This window comes from Urtica dioica, chromosome 4, assembly GCF_054948205.1.
Source record: "Urtica dioica subsp. dioica isolate 48M chromosome 4, U.dioica_male_clone48M_v1_H2, whole genome shotgun sequence".
Taxonomy (NCBI): domain Eukaryota; kingdom Viridiplantae; phylum Streptophyta; class Magnoliopsida; order Rosales; family Urticaceae; genus Urtica; species Urtica dioica.
In genome coordinates this window covers 4,702,078-4,715,930 of record NC_142759.1, presented here as the reverse complement: position 1 = coordinate 4,715,930, position 13,853 = coordinate 4,702,078, and the positions used below count along the sequence as shown (strand labels likewise).

Sequence of the window (13,853 nt, the reverse complement as noted above, 5' to 3'; positions counted from 1 at the left end):
CGATATTAACAAAAAGACAATGATGTAAATAAATCATCAACGATTTCTTAGATTTTTCAGAAATTTTTTACAGAATTTTAAAAATTCTAAGAATCGTTCTTGAACATGAAGCCAGTGAAAAGTGTGAAATCCTTCTTAGCTACGCAGAATGAGAGAGTAGGAGAGAGAGAGAGAGAGAGAGAGAGAGTTTGAGAGAGAGAGAGAGAGAGAGAAATAAATAAAATGAAAATAAAAATAAAAGAATATTTTATTGAGAGTATTTTTGTACTAAAAAATGCAAGGTAGTCATAGTAATAGTTTTGAATTAAATTAGACATATTGGATTTTGATCCTAAACTAGTGTGGAGGTCATAGTTAAAGAATAATCCCTAAATAAAATAGTGTAAATTACATGAGTTTTCTCGTTTTATTATAATGTAATTTTTCTCACTCTTATCACGAGAATTTAAAAAATTACAATATAAATGAGTATGCATACATACATACCCATTTTAGTTTGCTAGCTGATGGACAATGTGTTAAAAAAAAATCATTCTCGGTATGCAATTTAAATTATTCTCCGACTTTGTCACCTAAAGAAGCAAGTTTCGTGTTAGATTCGGCGACAACGACTGATAAGTATAATATTCGCAAAAAAGAAGTGTAAGTTTACGTAATATCTGATACGTCCGAGTGTAAAACAATCCGCTATATCAATCGCTAAATGAACATGAATATTAAGTTTAATGACTAAATCCCAAACACCTTCGTCTTTGACTTCTCTAATGGATATAAATCTGAGCTCCTCTTAGATTGGAGACTCCCTCTCTGTTTCACCAAATCCTCTTTCAAATATTGACAAGTGTTGTCAGTCATTCTCAAAAAATCCGAAACATTAAATTCATCGCGACTAGCCTCGAATTCTGAATCCTAAGGCCCAACGGGCCGAGCCACTAAAAAATCATCAAGACTCGAAGAGAGCTAAAAACTCATCCAAAACGGGCCCAAGTTCAAGCTCAAACTCACCCACGCGCACGGCCGCAAAGGATTTCTCGAAAATCACACTGCGCATGACTTAAAATACCCTTCAGCCTCCCTAGCAATATAAATATTCCATCTCAAATACGGCAAGGTAGACACACTCTCATCCTCAGTGAGTTTTAGACTCATCTTACCTTAATTTGTTTGCAATTAGTACTTTTATTTTATGGTATATATATAAGCTCATTTTGAAATCTCCCTAAATAAACAATAATGTAGGAGCCAATGGACATGGATCAACAGGATCACGGGGCTGAGAATGAGCCTCCTGCACCTGCTGAAGAAGATGTCGGAGAAGCGAATGCGACAGAGGAGATGATTCCAATGACGAAGATGACAACAAAGAGATTAGCGGAGATGACATAAATCCTCTCATCACGGGAACCAAAATCATTTGAAGGCTCGCCACCAGGGCTGGATCGGGCCTTGCGTGCAATGAGCCTCTTAAGAAAGATATTTATTTTGATCATCAGTGTCACCACCGGAGGAGGTGAGCTAGACATAAAACAAGATAATACACGTTAAGCTATGATAGAGTAATACACTTTAACAAACATTTTGTGTACCTGATGAGGGGAAAAAAATCACTAACCTGATAATAGATATTTTTATATATGTGGTATTAATGTAGATGCTTTCATATGATATAAAAAAACACTTATATGCATAAATTTGGTATTAAAGCTTTGTGGGATTTTTGTTTAGTTTTTGGAAGATTTATTTTCGTATCATTTATGCATGTTGAGTTACTGGATTTAAGTTAATTTGTGCATTTTAATAGGATTTGAAGTTAATAAAGTTCAATTTCAATGTTTCAGATTGCTTAACATCTACCTCTTATTGATTTTATATCCTCTTTTCTTTTGTAAGTTTACCTTGTTTTTTCTATGTGGGACTTTTTGAAAGAGGCAAAATTGCTTTACACGTTCTTGACTCTTGTAGTTGTTTTTATTTTATATATTATTTGTTTCAATCCATATACGTTAGTATTTGTTTCATACACATTATTATTATTATTATTATTATTATTATTATTTATAATGAATTTATAGTATTTTTTATAGTTGATACTTTGAGTGTGTGCAGATGTCAGGGTCACAAGCCTCACACTTATTCAATGTTTGCAAAGTGTATACGTTTGTTGTATTTCATACATAACAAACGTATACACTTTGCAAACATTGAATAAGTGTGAGGTTTCATATATATATATAAGATTTGTGTGTGTGTGACTTTATAATATATACGATTTGTTTTGTTTCATGTATATGTATTTGATTTATGCGCATCAGCTTCATAGTATATGGCTTGTTTAGTAGTCTTGTACCATTATTATTAAAAATAACTTTTTAGTTATTATTCTTTTTTTTATTTTTTATTTTTGTAAACTCTTAATTTTTTTACCCAATTAATTTATAATATGATAATTATTCATCAAATATATTATCTATATCATTTGTAATTATTTAATTTTAATATGTAAATAAATTATATTAGATATTAATAATATTTAACTTATTTTAATATTATTATTCAGATATACATATACATAAGTTATATACATGTTCACTGTATACTCCTTCGGTAAGTTTGGTATTTATCAGTAAATCTCATCGATAACGGTAAGTTCATCGGTACATTTTACCATTACCCTCACTGGATACCCCGATAAACCAAGGGTATCTCCCGATAACCCACCAACATCTTACTACTGATACGATAACGGTAACGGTATTTTGATCATCGGTTAACACACAATTTTCGATAACGTTAACGATATTATCTTCTTCCATTTGTTGTTTTCAGGTCTAGCCTGAAAACCTTGAAGGCGCGTGTCACACGAGTAATTGGTGCTTTCTCCCAAAAAAAATTTAAAATTCCTATCCACTAGAAGAATCTTTCCATCCAAAGTTTTTGTGTACCGCATAAAGTCGATTATTATGCCACATCATGTCATAATATCCGACACCATCTTCTACCTTAGTCCACGTTGTATCTTTAGTGTACCTGATAAAAGCCAACTGATTATGATATTTGTATATTGCAAAGATAATGCAATTCTTGGAATGTAGTTGTGGCTCCGCTGTGATGCATACTTTGGGAATGTGATATTCACACGGAGGAAATACAAACACTTTTTCTTCCTTGAGAAGTTATGGATCTCCTCCTTCCAATATGTAATCGATTTGAGGAGGATATATCGGCGAAAGAGAAATAGCTGAAGCAACGTCGTTACCATCTTTATTGACACCAAAATAAGGCATGTCGAGCGTCACAGTGTAGTCGTGATTTACATATGCCAACCACCCTTGAGACGAGCCACAGAAACGTCATATACTTGCAAACTGTCTTCTTCCTTTTCATAAGTAGCTAACAACATCGGGATTTGCTGGTTGTAATATTTAACTCGCTTCACTTTGTGATGCATCACCACGTTGTTCCATGAACTACAAACGGCTTTAAATTGCAAATAGTCAATAGACGAGCTCAAATTTTCCAGAATTGAGTCAAGTAAATGACCCGGTAACTTCCTACAATCTGCACGGACATAAAATTAATTATTATTTCAACAAGTTTAACGTTTTATTAAGTAATACATTATATCTAGCTCTTTATAAACATTTTACCGCAAACAAAAATTATATTACAAAAAACCTTTGAACAGTATTATGGTGCACAAGAAAATTATATTCAGTGAAAAAGAACGTACCTTCCATTATTTCACATGAATTTTTGAGCTGGAACGATCTTAATTTCCTGTTTCACAACTGATTAGTCAAAAGCTAAAGATCATATATAACATTTATACAGCTCGATTATCAACCCCGCAAAACTCAAAAACGAGTAGTTTCAAAATATTTTCATACCTGTTTCAAAAGTATGAAACAGACACAGAGAGAGAGAGAGAGAGAGAGATTTAATAAGAAAAAAAAAAAAAAAGAAATCGGCAAGTATATTTATAAGGGATGATTCCTAAACTATGACATCTTCAATACTTTTGGACAAAAATCCAATATGTCAAAATTAATCCAAAAGTATGACTTCTTTATATTTGTTGTTACAAACCTACCCTCAATGAAATATCATTTTGTTTCATTCGCCTGCTTAGTTTATTTACACGATTGTCAATAATCTACTTTATTTATTGAAATTGTCGAACTAACGATTTTTTTTAACCTGAAAAATCTTGAAAAAAAAATATATTCAAGCAAACCAAACGAAAATCAACAACTACACATCCGAAATGAATCTCGTTTTGAGCCTCTCTCCATTTACCTACGATGATTTAGGTTTATTTGTCATGACTTTAACTTTAAGGTTTGGGTTTTGAGTTTTTTTTTTTTTTTTTTTGTCATTTTGGGTGGTGGAGAAGAAGAAGAAGAAGAAGAAGAAGAAGAAGAAGAAATCATGACGGAGAATGAAAGGAATTGACGTGGAGGCGTAGAGAGAGAGAGAGAGAGAGATTGATGTCCATATCAATATGTTTCACTATTTCACTCCCTCAAAGCCTCGTATATACCAAATGATTTGGAAAATCAGGGAAAAAAAATTGTTTTAAGAATCTGGAAACTCGTTTGATGATTTATTGACATTTTTGTCTTTTTATTGACATCAATGTCGATAAATCTTCAAACGATTATGGGAAATTCATTAAAGATTTATTGACATTGATATCAACAAATTTTATGGATGTTAATAAATCTTCAAAGAATTTGGTTTGTTGAAAATTTATTGACATGCATAAAATTTAGAGAAATTGTCATATCTACCACCATTTCAATAACATTTTCCAATAATCCACTAAAACATAATTTTAGCCAAAAATACTACTTGGCTTTGTGTGAAAAACCCAAAATACCATTCACTTTAATAATCCTTACATTTTGACCAAAATCTAAAACAATTAATATTTATCTTTATTTTGATTATATTCAGTTAGGGAGAGAGAAAGAGAAATAAAATCAATTAAATGAAAAATAATTAATAAAGATAAATATTAATTGAGTTTTGGTTTTTGATCAAAATACAAGGAGTATTAAAGTGAATGATAGTTTGGGTTTTCCACACAAAACCAAGTAGTATTTTTGGCCAAAATTAGTTTTTAGTGGTTTATTGGAAAATGTTCTTGAAATGGTAGTAGATGAGGCAATTTCTCTAAAATTTATTGACAATAAAGTTATTAAATCTTCTAACCATTTTTCAGAATCGTTTGAAGATTTATTGACATTCATGTAAATAAAAAGATAAAATGTCAATAAATTTTCAATCGAATTTTCATATTTTTCAAACTTTTTTTTTCTTCAGATTTTCAAATTTTCCAAGATTTTTTTTTAAATTTAAACTTCACATACTAAATGAAAATTGATCTCTAAATTTACTCTTGTGGCCATCTACTAAATAACAAAATTAAATACAAAAAAATAGATATTTTATTAAGGGGTTCATACTGTTGGATTAATTTTGACTTATTGAATTTTGGTCCTAAAAATATTGAGGAGGTTATAGTTTATGGGTAATCTCTATTGTTTTTTGCTGAAAAGATATAAATGGATGTAACAAGGTCATTCTTTAGTGACAATCTCGTATGTAACTAATTAATATAGATAAATACTTTACATACAAAAATGATGTAGTAGGAATTGTTCTAGTTTGGTATGATACCACCTCCAAAAAGTGAATGTCATGGGTTTAATCCTCACTCGTAGCAAACTTGCCTTCAAAAAAATAAAAATAAATGATGTAATAGGTATATGATGGTTTTCTTATATATGCTCGTTAGTTTAAATCAATTTAAAATTTTAATTTACAACAGTTTAAAGAAACAATACATTTGTAATCTTTCTAAATTACCGTGTCATTATCATCAGAGAGTCGTAATCGTCAATTTAATTTTGCAATATCAAATTCTTTTTCAAAATATCATATTTTAAATAGTAAAATAAATTAAATGAGGATTCTAATTCTAACCATTTTTATAGCTCCGACCTTTGATTTTGTAATTGGTTGCATTTGTCTATTTTTGTGACATGATTCCTCCGATTTTACACAACTCTTGTTGTTACATTGTTCAATCTCTATTTTTTTTTATGTGTCATCTACATTGAATATCATATTTTATAGACGATAGGATAGAACCGTAGTTAAATGTTAAAAATGAAGTTAAATACCTTTGATTTAAAAATAGAAAAAAAAAACCCAAAGAAGTTATTTAGGATAGTATACAACCACTGACTAATACGTACTTTAAAACTCTTAACTTGATCTCAGTTATAAATGGGGGTATTGCGCCCGTGAGATTCTGTTACCACTTTGCCCAAACAAATGTACCCCTATTTTAGTGTAATAGTTTTTATTTATGTACATGTTAAAAGTTATGAGACAAATGTACTCCTATTTATACTTTCAGTTGATTTTGGAATCATTAAAAATCTAAATTGCTTATAATATTGTAAACAATATTTGACTTTATTTACCATTTAAAAAAATTCCCGATTGTTTTAAAACAAAAAAAAATTAATCTCACAAAAAAATTTCCAATAGTTTTATCGGTAATTTTACAACTTCTCCAAAATAAAGGTCATGGGGTCAATTTTCAAAAACAAATCTGCCCTTCAAAAAAACTACGTCACACTAACTACATCTTATGAAGAGATGGGTTCAAAATCAGAGAAAATACATAAAGATATAAATAATAAATATCTAAATAGCTAAATTCTATGACTGATCCTGAGATTTTCAACAAGCACAATTCGCACTTCTCTGAAACCAATTTAAGATTAAAAATCTTGGAATATTTATTTACTTTCCTGTAAAAGATTTCAAATAAACAGACAATTCTTTTATCACATATACTAAAATTCAAAATATAAGTTTATTTTCAATTCGAAAACATCTCAAGAAAATTTCATTCAAATGTAGTCCATTCAAATCACTAAATAAAATAACAATTTTCGTTAATTTATAATATAATACAAACAATCCACACATTGCAGCGGAAGAACAACTAATATATTTTAATTTAATCCATTCACATCAAGAAATAAATATATAAATATATTTTAATTTTGAAGAAAAAATGTATGAAGACAAAAATATATAATTTTGAAAAAATAAATTTACAATTTTTTTACCATGTTTTTATATAATATATATCATAAAATTTAAAACTAAAGTCAAATCTCTTTCCTTTTTTTTAAATCATTATAAATTGTAAAGTTAACTATTTATAAAAATCAATATTTTACTTTATATGCATACCAAGCAGTATACCTCGAAAAAAATATAAAAAACATTCCCTATATATACGTACTTTCGAAAAAAAAACAAAGAAAGTGTTCAAATTTTTTGTAGACGGTTTTACTTTTCTGATTTAAAAAAAAAAATGGATCAAATCTTTTATTTAAAATAAACTCACATAATGAAAACAGTGATAACTAAAAGAAATAAAAACAATAAACTGAACAATCAACCATTTTAACTAATAACAAAAAGAATGTGAATATGTATATAAAAAGGTACGTCGCACATGTTACGTTTAAAATTCAAGCCCGGGTGGATTCGAACCACCATCCTCTCAGAAACACAATGCCTCGAGCGCTCTACCAATTTGAGCTTACGGACTTATCTCGAAAAGATGACATTTGATAAAACGCTGAAAAAAAATCACAATTTCCACGGACAAAATTATTGTACATTTAACACTTCTTTTCGACATTCAAGATTTCGACAGTTGAAGCAATCCAATTTCAAAGAAGCAGCGATTAATTCGATCAAAGTTATAAAAAAAAATTTATTTAACTTTTGACAACGTCTGCAAACTTCATACAAAGTTAAATTTATGCAGTCACGATCGTTACGCCGTGAATAATTAGTAAAACTTTTGTTCGACAACTAAATTAAACTGTTAAATCGACACTGTACTTTTAAAGCAGACAATAATCAAATTTTCATCGAAACCAAAGCGAAATTTATTTCTTTAGGGTATTTTAATATCTTATGTAAGCAAAGATGCACCAACAAAGAGCGGCGCAACTCAGCGCGCATCGGTGAATTATAAAAGGGGTACGATTTGCATATTTTGCATTCTGCATCTTAGAGAGCCAATTGTCTGCTGCATATAGTTTATCCGCAAACATTTTCAACTTGTGAGATTGGAAATAACATACATCGGCATCTTACAAGATAACCATATCCTGCTCATTACCTGCGAGATTGCAAAAATAAAACAATACGACAAACGTCCACTTGACAAAAAACACGTGAATATATAATTTAGAATTAATTTGGAATACAGATATTCACTGCATGAATTTCATTAAATTAAGGGATGATATTTCATTATACCGTAGCACGATTCGCATTTTAGACTATATGAACTACGATAGCCGTGACCATTAAAAAAGCTAGATACAAGATGACAAATGTGACAGCGATATAATAAGAGGTGCACAGCGACATACCTTCAACCGTTGAGATATCATTAAATCTGAGCAGATGCTAACATTAAATAAACATGAAAAAGCAATCTTCATAATATATACTCCAGATCAGAATTCTAAACGTACTCGTAGAATGGATGCTAATATGCGTTTTGATGGTGGGAACTCATTATGGGAGATGCATGGTAAACGCTCTTAAATCATCACATTAATCAACTGTTATCACCTCAATTGGAAGCAAAGCGTATCAGCGACTTGTCTTCGTTCTAATGTCGATGCAGCACTCGTAACGTTGAAAGAGAACATTGCAGGATCATTCCGAAAGACCAATACAAGTTACAGCCCTCATCCACATAACTAAGCAGTTCAGAAAATACAACTATATTTATGCTAGTACAGTGTATTCTGTGTATAGACATCATTACACAAAACTAACAATGTATCCAGAATTCAACCACAACGAAATAATTACTATTACTTAATACGGAAATCATAACTAGTGCTGGATGATATACAATGCACAATATAATAAACATAACTTACACTTCTACTTTAAAAAGTTATATGCACTACAACAGAGTTATTAACGAAATCGTTCGGACTAATATACTTGTTTGAAATATGTTACAATTGGTTACATTCAAATCATGCTTCAATATGTTACCTGTTAATATCTAAAAATACTTGAACACGTTATTAGATATACTCGTACCATTAACTTTATAGTGCCGTACTTAATACCTGAATATTAATCATATTTCTTATACACTTTAGAAGTGTCACTGATTTAAGATAATTATATTTAATATAATTTAGTCTTCGTTATTGACGTACTGCTTACTTTATCATTATGAAACAAAATGCTTGATGAAATTTATGATTATGTACTGTTAATGTTTACCTATATTACTTGATGTGCAAGTTATTTAAATATAACATATATACCTTGATAATTCCTTGAGCTCCTCTTAGACTTTGCTGTCGGTGGGTCTTGATGCGTTGATATTTGCGGAGCTACTGAACGTAATTGAAATAAAGAGTGCGAAAAGGCAACAAAACAGAGAAACACACCGTGGAGGGGGATAATAAAGATCCCGGGCAAATCCCCGTGCGATCTTTCCCTCCAAAACAAATAATTCTTTTTTTTATTATTTTTTTGTTGACCTGCCAAGCAAGCTCACCTGTCATGGCAAAGGTCGGATGACAAAGATTCATCGGAAACTTCGGCCTAACCTCTAGACCTTCCGTAATCTTTTACACCCACATATCTATATATTATAATTAACAATCACAAACCTAACAACATAATTGAAATACCGTATACGCTTTCAAGTTTGTACAAGATTTTCACAACAGCAATCTTTTTCACTTGCTACTCGAGAAGATCGCGCAGGATATCGGTCTTGAACTTTGATATTGATCAGTCCGCGTGAGCGTCGACAAAGCACTCTGAAAGCACATAAATTTCAAGAATTAGACAAACTAGCGCAAAACTTATAACGAAAAATTTCAGATCTACTTAAAAAAAATTAAAACCATGAGAAAATACAACAAAAACAGATCTGCCGTGATTCATGTTCATGGACAAATTGAAAATAGATCTACCACTATACCTATACTTACTGGAAAAAAACATTAAATTGATAGAACTAAGTTGATATCTATTCAAGTGTATATCTAAGTTCGCTGTAAAAAAAGGTATTATAACAAACCTATATAAAACGTGAAGGCAGATAAAAAAAAATACTAGATAACAAAACGAGGAAATTGAAGAAAAATCGTGATAGATCTACAGCATACATCGCTTAATCGATTAAAACAAATATAAACCACATCAAATCAGAAACAAACCTTACTGTGTCTATGGATCTAAGCTCTGACGCTTCAGCCACACAACGGCCTCGGAAGATCGGAAAAATCACTCAACTCTCTCAAAACGACAACCAACACGTAGATCATGAGCCGATCTACGAGGATTTGAGGTCGAAAAACTCGAAAGACAAACCATGGTTCGGAGATCTAAAAAGAATCAAAACCTAATATGAGGCGGATGAGAGGAGAGAGAAAAGAAATACTCGTTGAATGAATGAATGATAATAAATCTAAGCCTGATCTTATTTTATAATGGTTTAGGTTTAGCGAACGGGCAGGATTTCAGATCGTACGAAAGATAAACGGCTGAGATTGATTTAAATATTAGGTCTTTGAGGCGGTGTAAAACGTGGTCCACGTAAGATATGCCGACTTTGTCAAGCAATGACAACTGTAATTATACTTGGGTGGTTGGGGCACGCAACCTTGTGTTTGGAAACACGCTTTTCATTGTTCTTATATCGATTTAGCATGTTCCTAGTCGGAAATATAACTGCGGTTCTAGAATACTCGATTGATATAATTATTATATATAACTACAGTAATTCATTTAATTTTTTTGAAATCACATAAATATCATTTACAACTTTGGAAAGTTACAAAAATACTGAATTATAAATCTTAAAACCCTTAAAACTTTCAGTGTGTTGTTTATCACTATAAAAATATAATGAATTATCTAAATAAGGATCTCTCAGGTAAATAATCAAATTAAACGTCACACGTTTGACATTGTTAAATAAACAACGTTTAATAAATTTTATGTAAATAGTCATTTTTATATATTTACAGACGTAAATCTTAGATAAATAATCATCTTTATATATTAGATCACGGTATTATTTACGATTATTTATCTAAGATTTACTAAACGTTGACTATTTAACAATGTTAAGCATTTAAATAATTTGTTTTCCTAATTTTTTGTATAAATAATTAATTATCATCAACATAAATCAAACAACCCGCAAGGTCCGTCGATAATTTTGCTAGTATAATATAGTAAACATCTAACATATTGGAGCTCGCCGGAGAAACACAACAATAACTAAAGATAACCCGATCATTTTCGCTTACATTAAACGCTTCCACTTTAATGTGTTCATGTTTATGAACTTACAAATAAAGCCCTCGTCGATACAAGAGATTCGCGGTTCGAGATGGGATTTATCCTTTCTTCTTGGTAGTTAGAGAGAGAGATCACGTAATTTCCAAAATTTCCCTAATTTCTCTTTAAAAGGGGATGGTAGTTCTTAGAATTTCCTCATAAATCAAACCGTAGAAACAAAAATATACGATAAAAAGAAGTTATTCCTATACTGTGATTACGTTTGAAGACATATAGCCAAATATTAAAAAAAGAAAATACAAAAAAGTAAGTTTGTTTGAACTTTGAACTTCGACATGGTTTCGATTACTTTGGATAAAAAAAGTAACAATCCCAATAAAAATAATTGAAAAACTAATGATTTAAAATATAATACTCTACATGTCGTTTTCACTCTATTAAGTCACGACTTGCCGTATAAATCCGAAGGTCCGCAAATAATCACATAAACCACGGTTTGATTCGCTGTTTGGGGAAGCAAATTACCACGGAAGTCACAGTTTCGAACCAAGTATATCATATTACACATATCAAGAGCTCATATTGCCTGGGACACATATATAAAAGTAAACTACTAGACATCATTCGGAGATGAAAGATAAATTACAAAGAAAAACCCAAATACAAAAGTCGATCGAAAATACTAATCAATTATCACCGGTCTGATGACGGGCCTTCTCTTTCTCCTTCGCTTCACTCCCCTGAGTCTTGTCATACTCTTCACACAAACACAAGCCAAATTCAATAACACAGATATATCCACGAGCACGATCATAAGGAGCACAAAATTACCACAGATAATAACGAATTAAATCGATTCAAGCTAATATATGCTTTGCAAAATTGAGAATATATATAGAAAAAATAAATACATATGCACAAATATAATTTACCAGGGTGGTTCTCGTGGATATAAGTAGAGTGGTCCTCGTGGCTTTTCGGGTCGGGTTCGTTCCGACCACAGGTTCCTCCGAATCCATCATCACCACATCTCGTTGCATAACCTTCCCCATAAGATTGTGACATCACATCCCTATAATATATGCACAACAACTCACAGTTATATTATAGTTGTATTATATGTTATATTTTCTGAATATTTCGAATTTTAAAACATTTCATAAACACCTGATTTTTTATTTCTAGATGATTTTGTCGAAAAAAAGTTAGATAAAACTATAAAAAGTAATAATGTAAACAAGACATTCGTAAAATAACAGAAATATTTTATTATAATACTGTGGTTCGGGTAATTTGCATGAATTAATAATAACAGTAATAATTAGTTTAAAAAAAAGTTAGAAGATACATTTTTTTTCTTTCCGCTTTTAAGATCACCCGCCAAAGATAGTAATTTTTTTTTTAATCAAAATATGAACCTAAAGACTTTCTGATAATAAAATACTAGTAATGAAATACTCACTGATCAGTTTTCTGGTTTGGTTTGTCTTCCTTGTTTCCCTTGTTCTTGTTGTCCATGTCGTTGTTCTTCCTTTCTTGATGGTCACTTGACTCGGCTGACGAAGCGGTGTTGGTGACTTGCTTGAATCTGATCGACGAAGTGCTTTGTAGTAATAAGCTCTTCGATGGCAAGCGAGGCTGTGAAATTATCAAACTTCGCGCGTTTATTCTGAGTGATCGCATACCATTAAGAACTCTATAAACATATGTTTCATTTGTACTGACATTCTTATTCTTATAGATCGTTTCCCACTATGTATAAATATCATCATGTGACGCGACATTTGGGACAAAAGTTTAAGTTTGGTGACACGTATCTTGGTTGGAGGCGATGACGAGGCTTGTTTTAGGCGCACCACATTTTACGTTGCTGTGCGTGTCATGTTTTTAAAGAAACAAGATGGTATATATATTTTTTTGTCTATTTTTGCAATTTAATATTATCATTGTTTGAAAGATTAGTTCTTATCTTGTTGCACGGCAAACTATGGTACTATACTATTTAAATTTTATCGTTCATTTTAGTCCGTAGAAAGAAGGGGTTGTTTGTCTGTCGACGTGGCCGATCAATAATTGAGGGTAACGAGTTTTTATCTTAAATTTTAAGTAGCTTTGTCGACGTTGTCGGACGGGATTAGGACCTCCTTCCTAGTTTATGATCAAAATCCTATATATTTAATTTAATAAATAAAAATTATAACTATCTAATTTCTACATTTACGTTTTTAACCTTTTTCTTCTCTTTATCCAAATCAACAGAGGAAGAACACCGTCTGGATGATTGCTCTTCGTCGAAGCCTGTCTCAAAATCATAATCAAAACTCGTCTCTACCACGATTTTTGTTGTTGGTAAAAAAAAATCAAATTCGCTATGAAGTCTCGTCACTTAGTGGAACCGGTTCGGCCGCCATGAAAGAAGGCCAAGAGCATGAACAGATGAACCAAAAGCAAAT

The 13,853-nt window shown here is 31.1% G+C and overlaps 1 protein-coding gene and 1 long non-coding RNA gene across 3 annotated transcripts; both read right to left on the bottom strand.

The window, feature by feature from the left end:
- Positions 1-7,961: 7,961 nt before the first annotated feature.
- On the bottom strand, positions 7,962-10,849 carry LOC149399538 (uncharacterized). Its single transcript, XR_016296438.1, has 2 exons — positions 10,311-10,849; positions 7,962-9,908 (listed from the first exon to the last, which is right to left on the bottom strand). It is a non-coding gene; the product is annotated as an uncharacterized LOC149399538 (long non-coding RNA).
- A 1,028-nt stretch (positions 10,850-11,877) lies between these two features.
- Positions 11,878-13,146, bottom strand: LOC149399537 (late embryogenesis abundant protein). Of its 2 annotated transcripts, XR_016296398.1 has the most exons (4): positions 12,863-13,146; positions 12,333-12,472; positions 12,002-12,157; positions 11,878-11,970 (listed from the first exon to the last, which is right to left on the bottom strand). XR_016296398.1 is itself a non-coding variant. In XM_089611136.1 (3 exons), the coding sequence occupies exons 1-3, from the start codon at positions 13,081-13,083 to the stop codon at positions 12,087-12,089; spliced, it is 432 nt and encodes a 143-aa protein (XP_089467262.1). In that variant the 5' UTR covers positions 13,084-13,145; the 3' UTR covers positions 11,878-12,086. The 2 variants fall into 2 exon arrangements, 1 of the variants encoding a protein (XP_089467262.1); XM_089611136.1 differs by having other exon boundaries at positions 11,878-12,157; positions 12,863-13,145.
- Between the last annotated feature and the right edge of the window lie 707 nt (positions 13,147-13,853).

What these genes read in the sequence shown, in the direction of transcription:
- LOC149399537 (XM_089611136.1), bottom strand. Translation starts at nt 13,083, where the DNA reads ATGCGATCACTCAGAATAAACGCGCGAAGTTTGATAATTTCACAGCCT. An exon ending in CCAAACCAGAAAACTGATCA is followed by an intron (nt 12,473 to 12,862) that starts GTGAGTATTTCA and finishes CATATATTATAG; the next exon opens with GGATGTGATGTCACAATCTT. An exon ending in TATCCACGAGAACCACCCTG is followed by an intron (nt 12,158 to 12,332) that starts GTAAATTATATT and finishes GTTTGTGTGAAG; the next exon opens with AGTATGACAAGACTCAGGGG.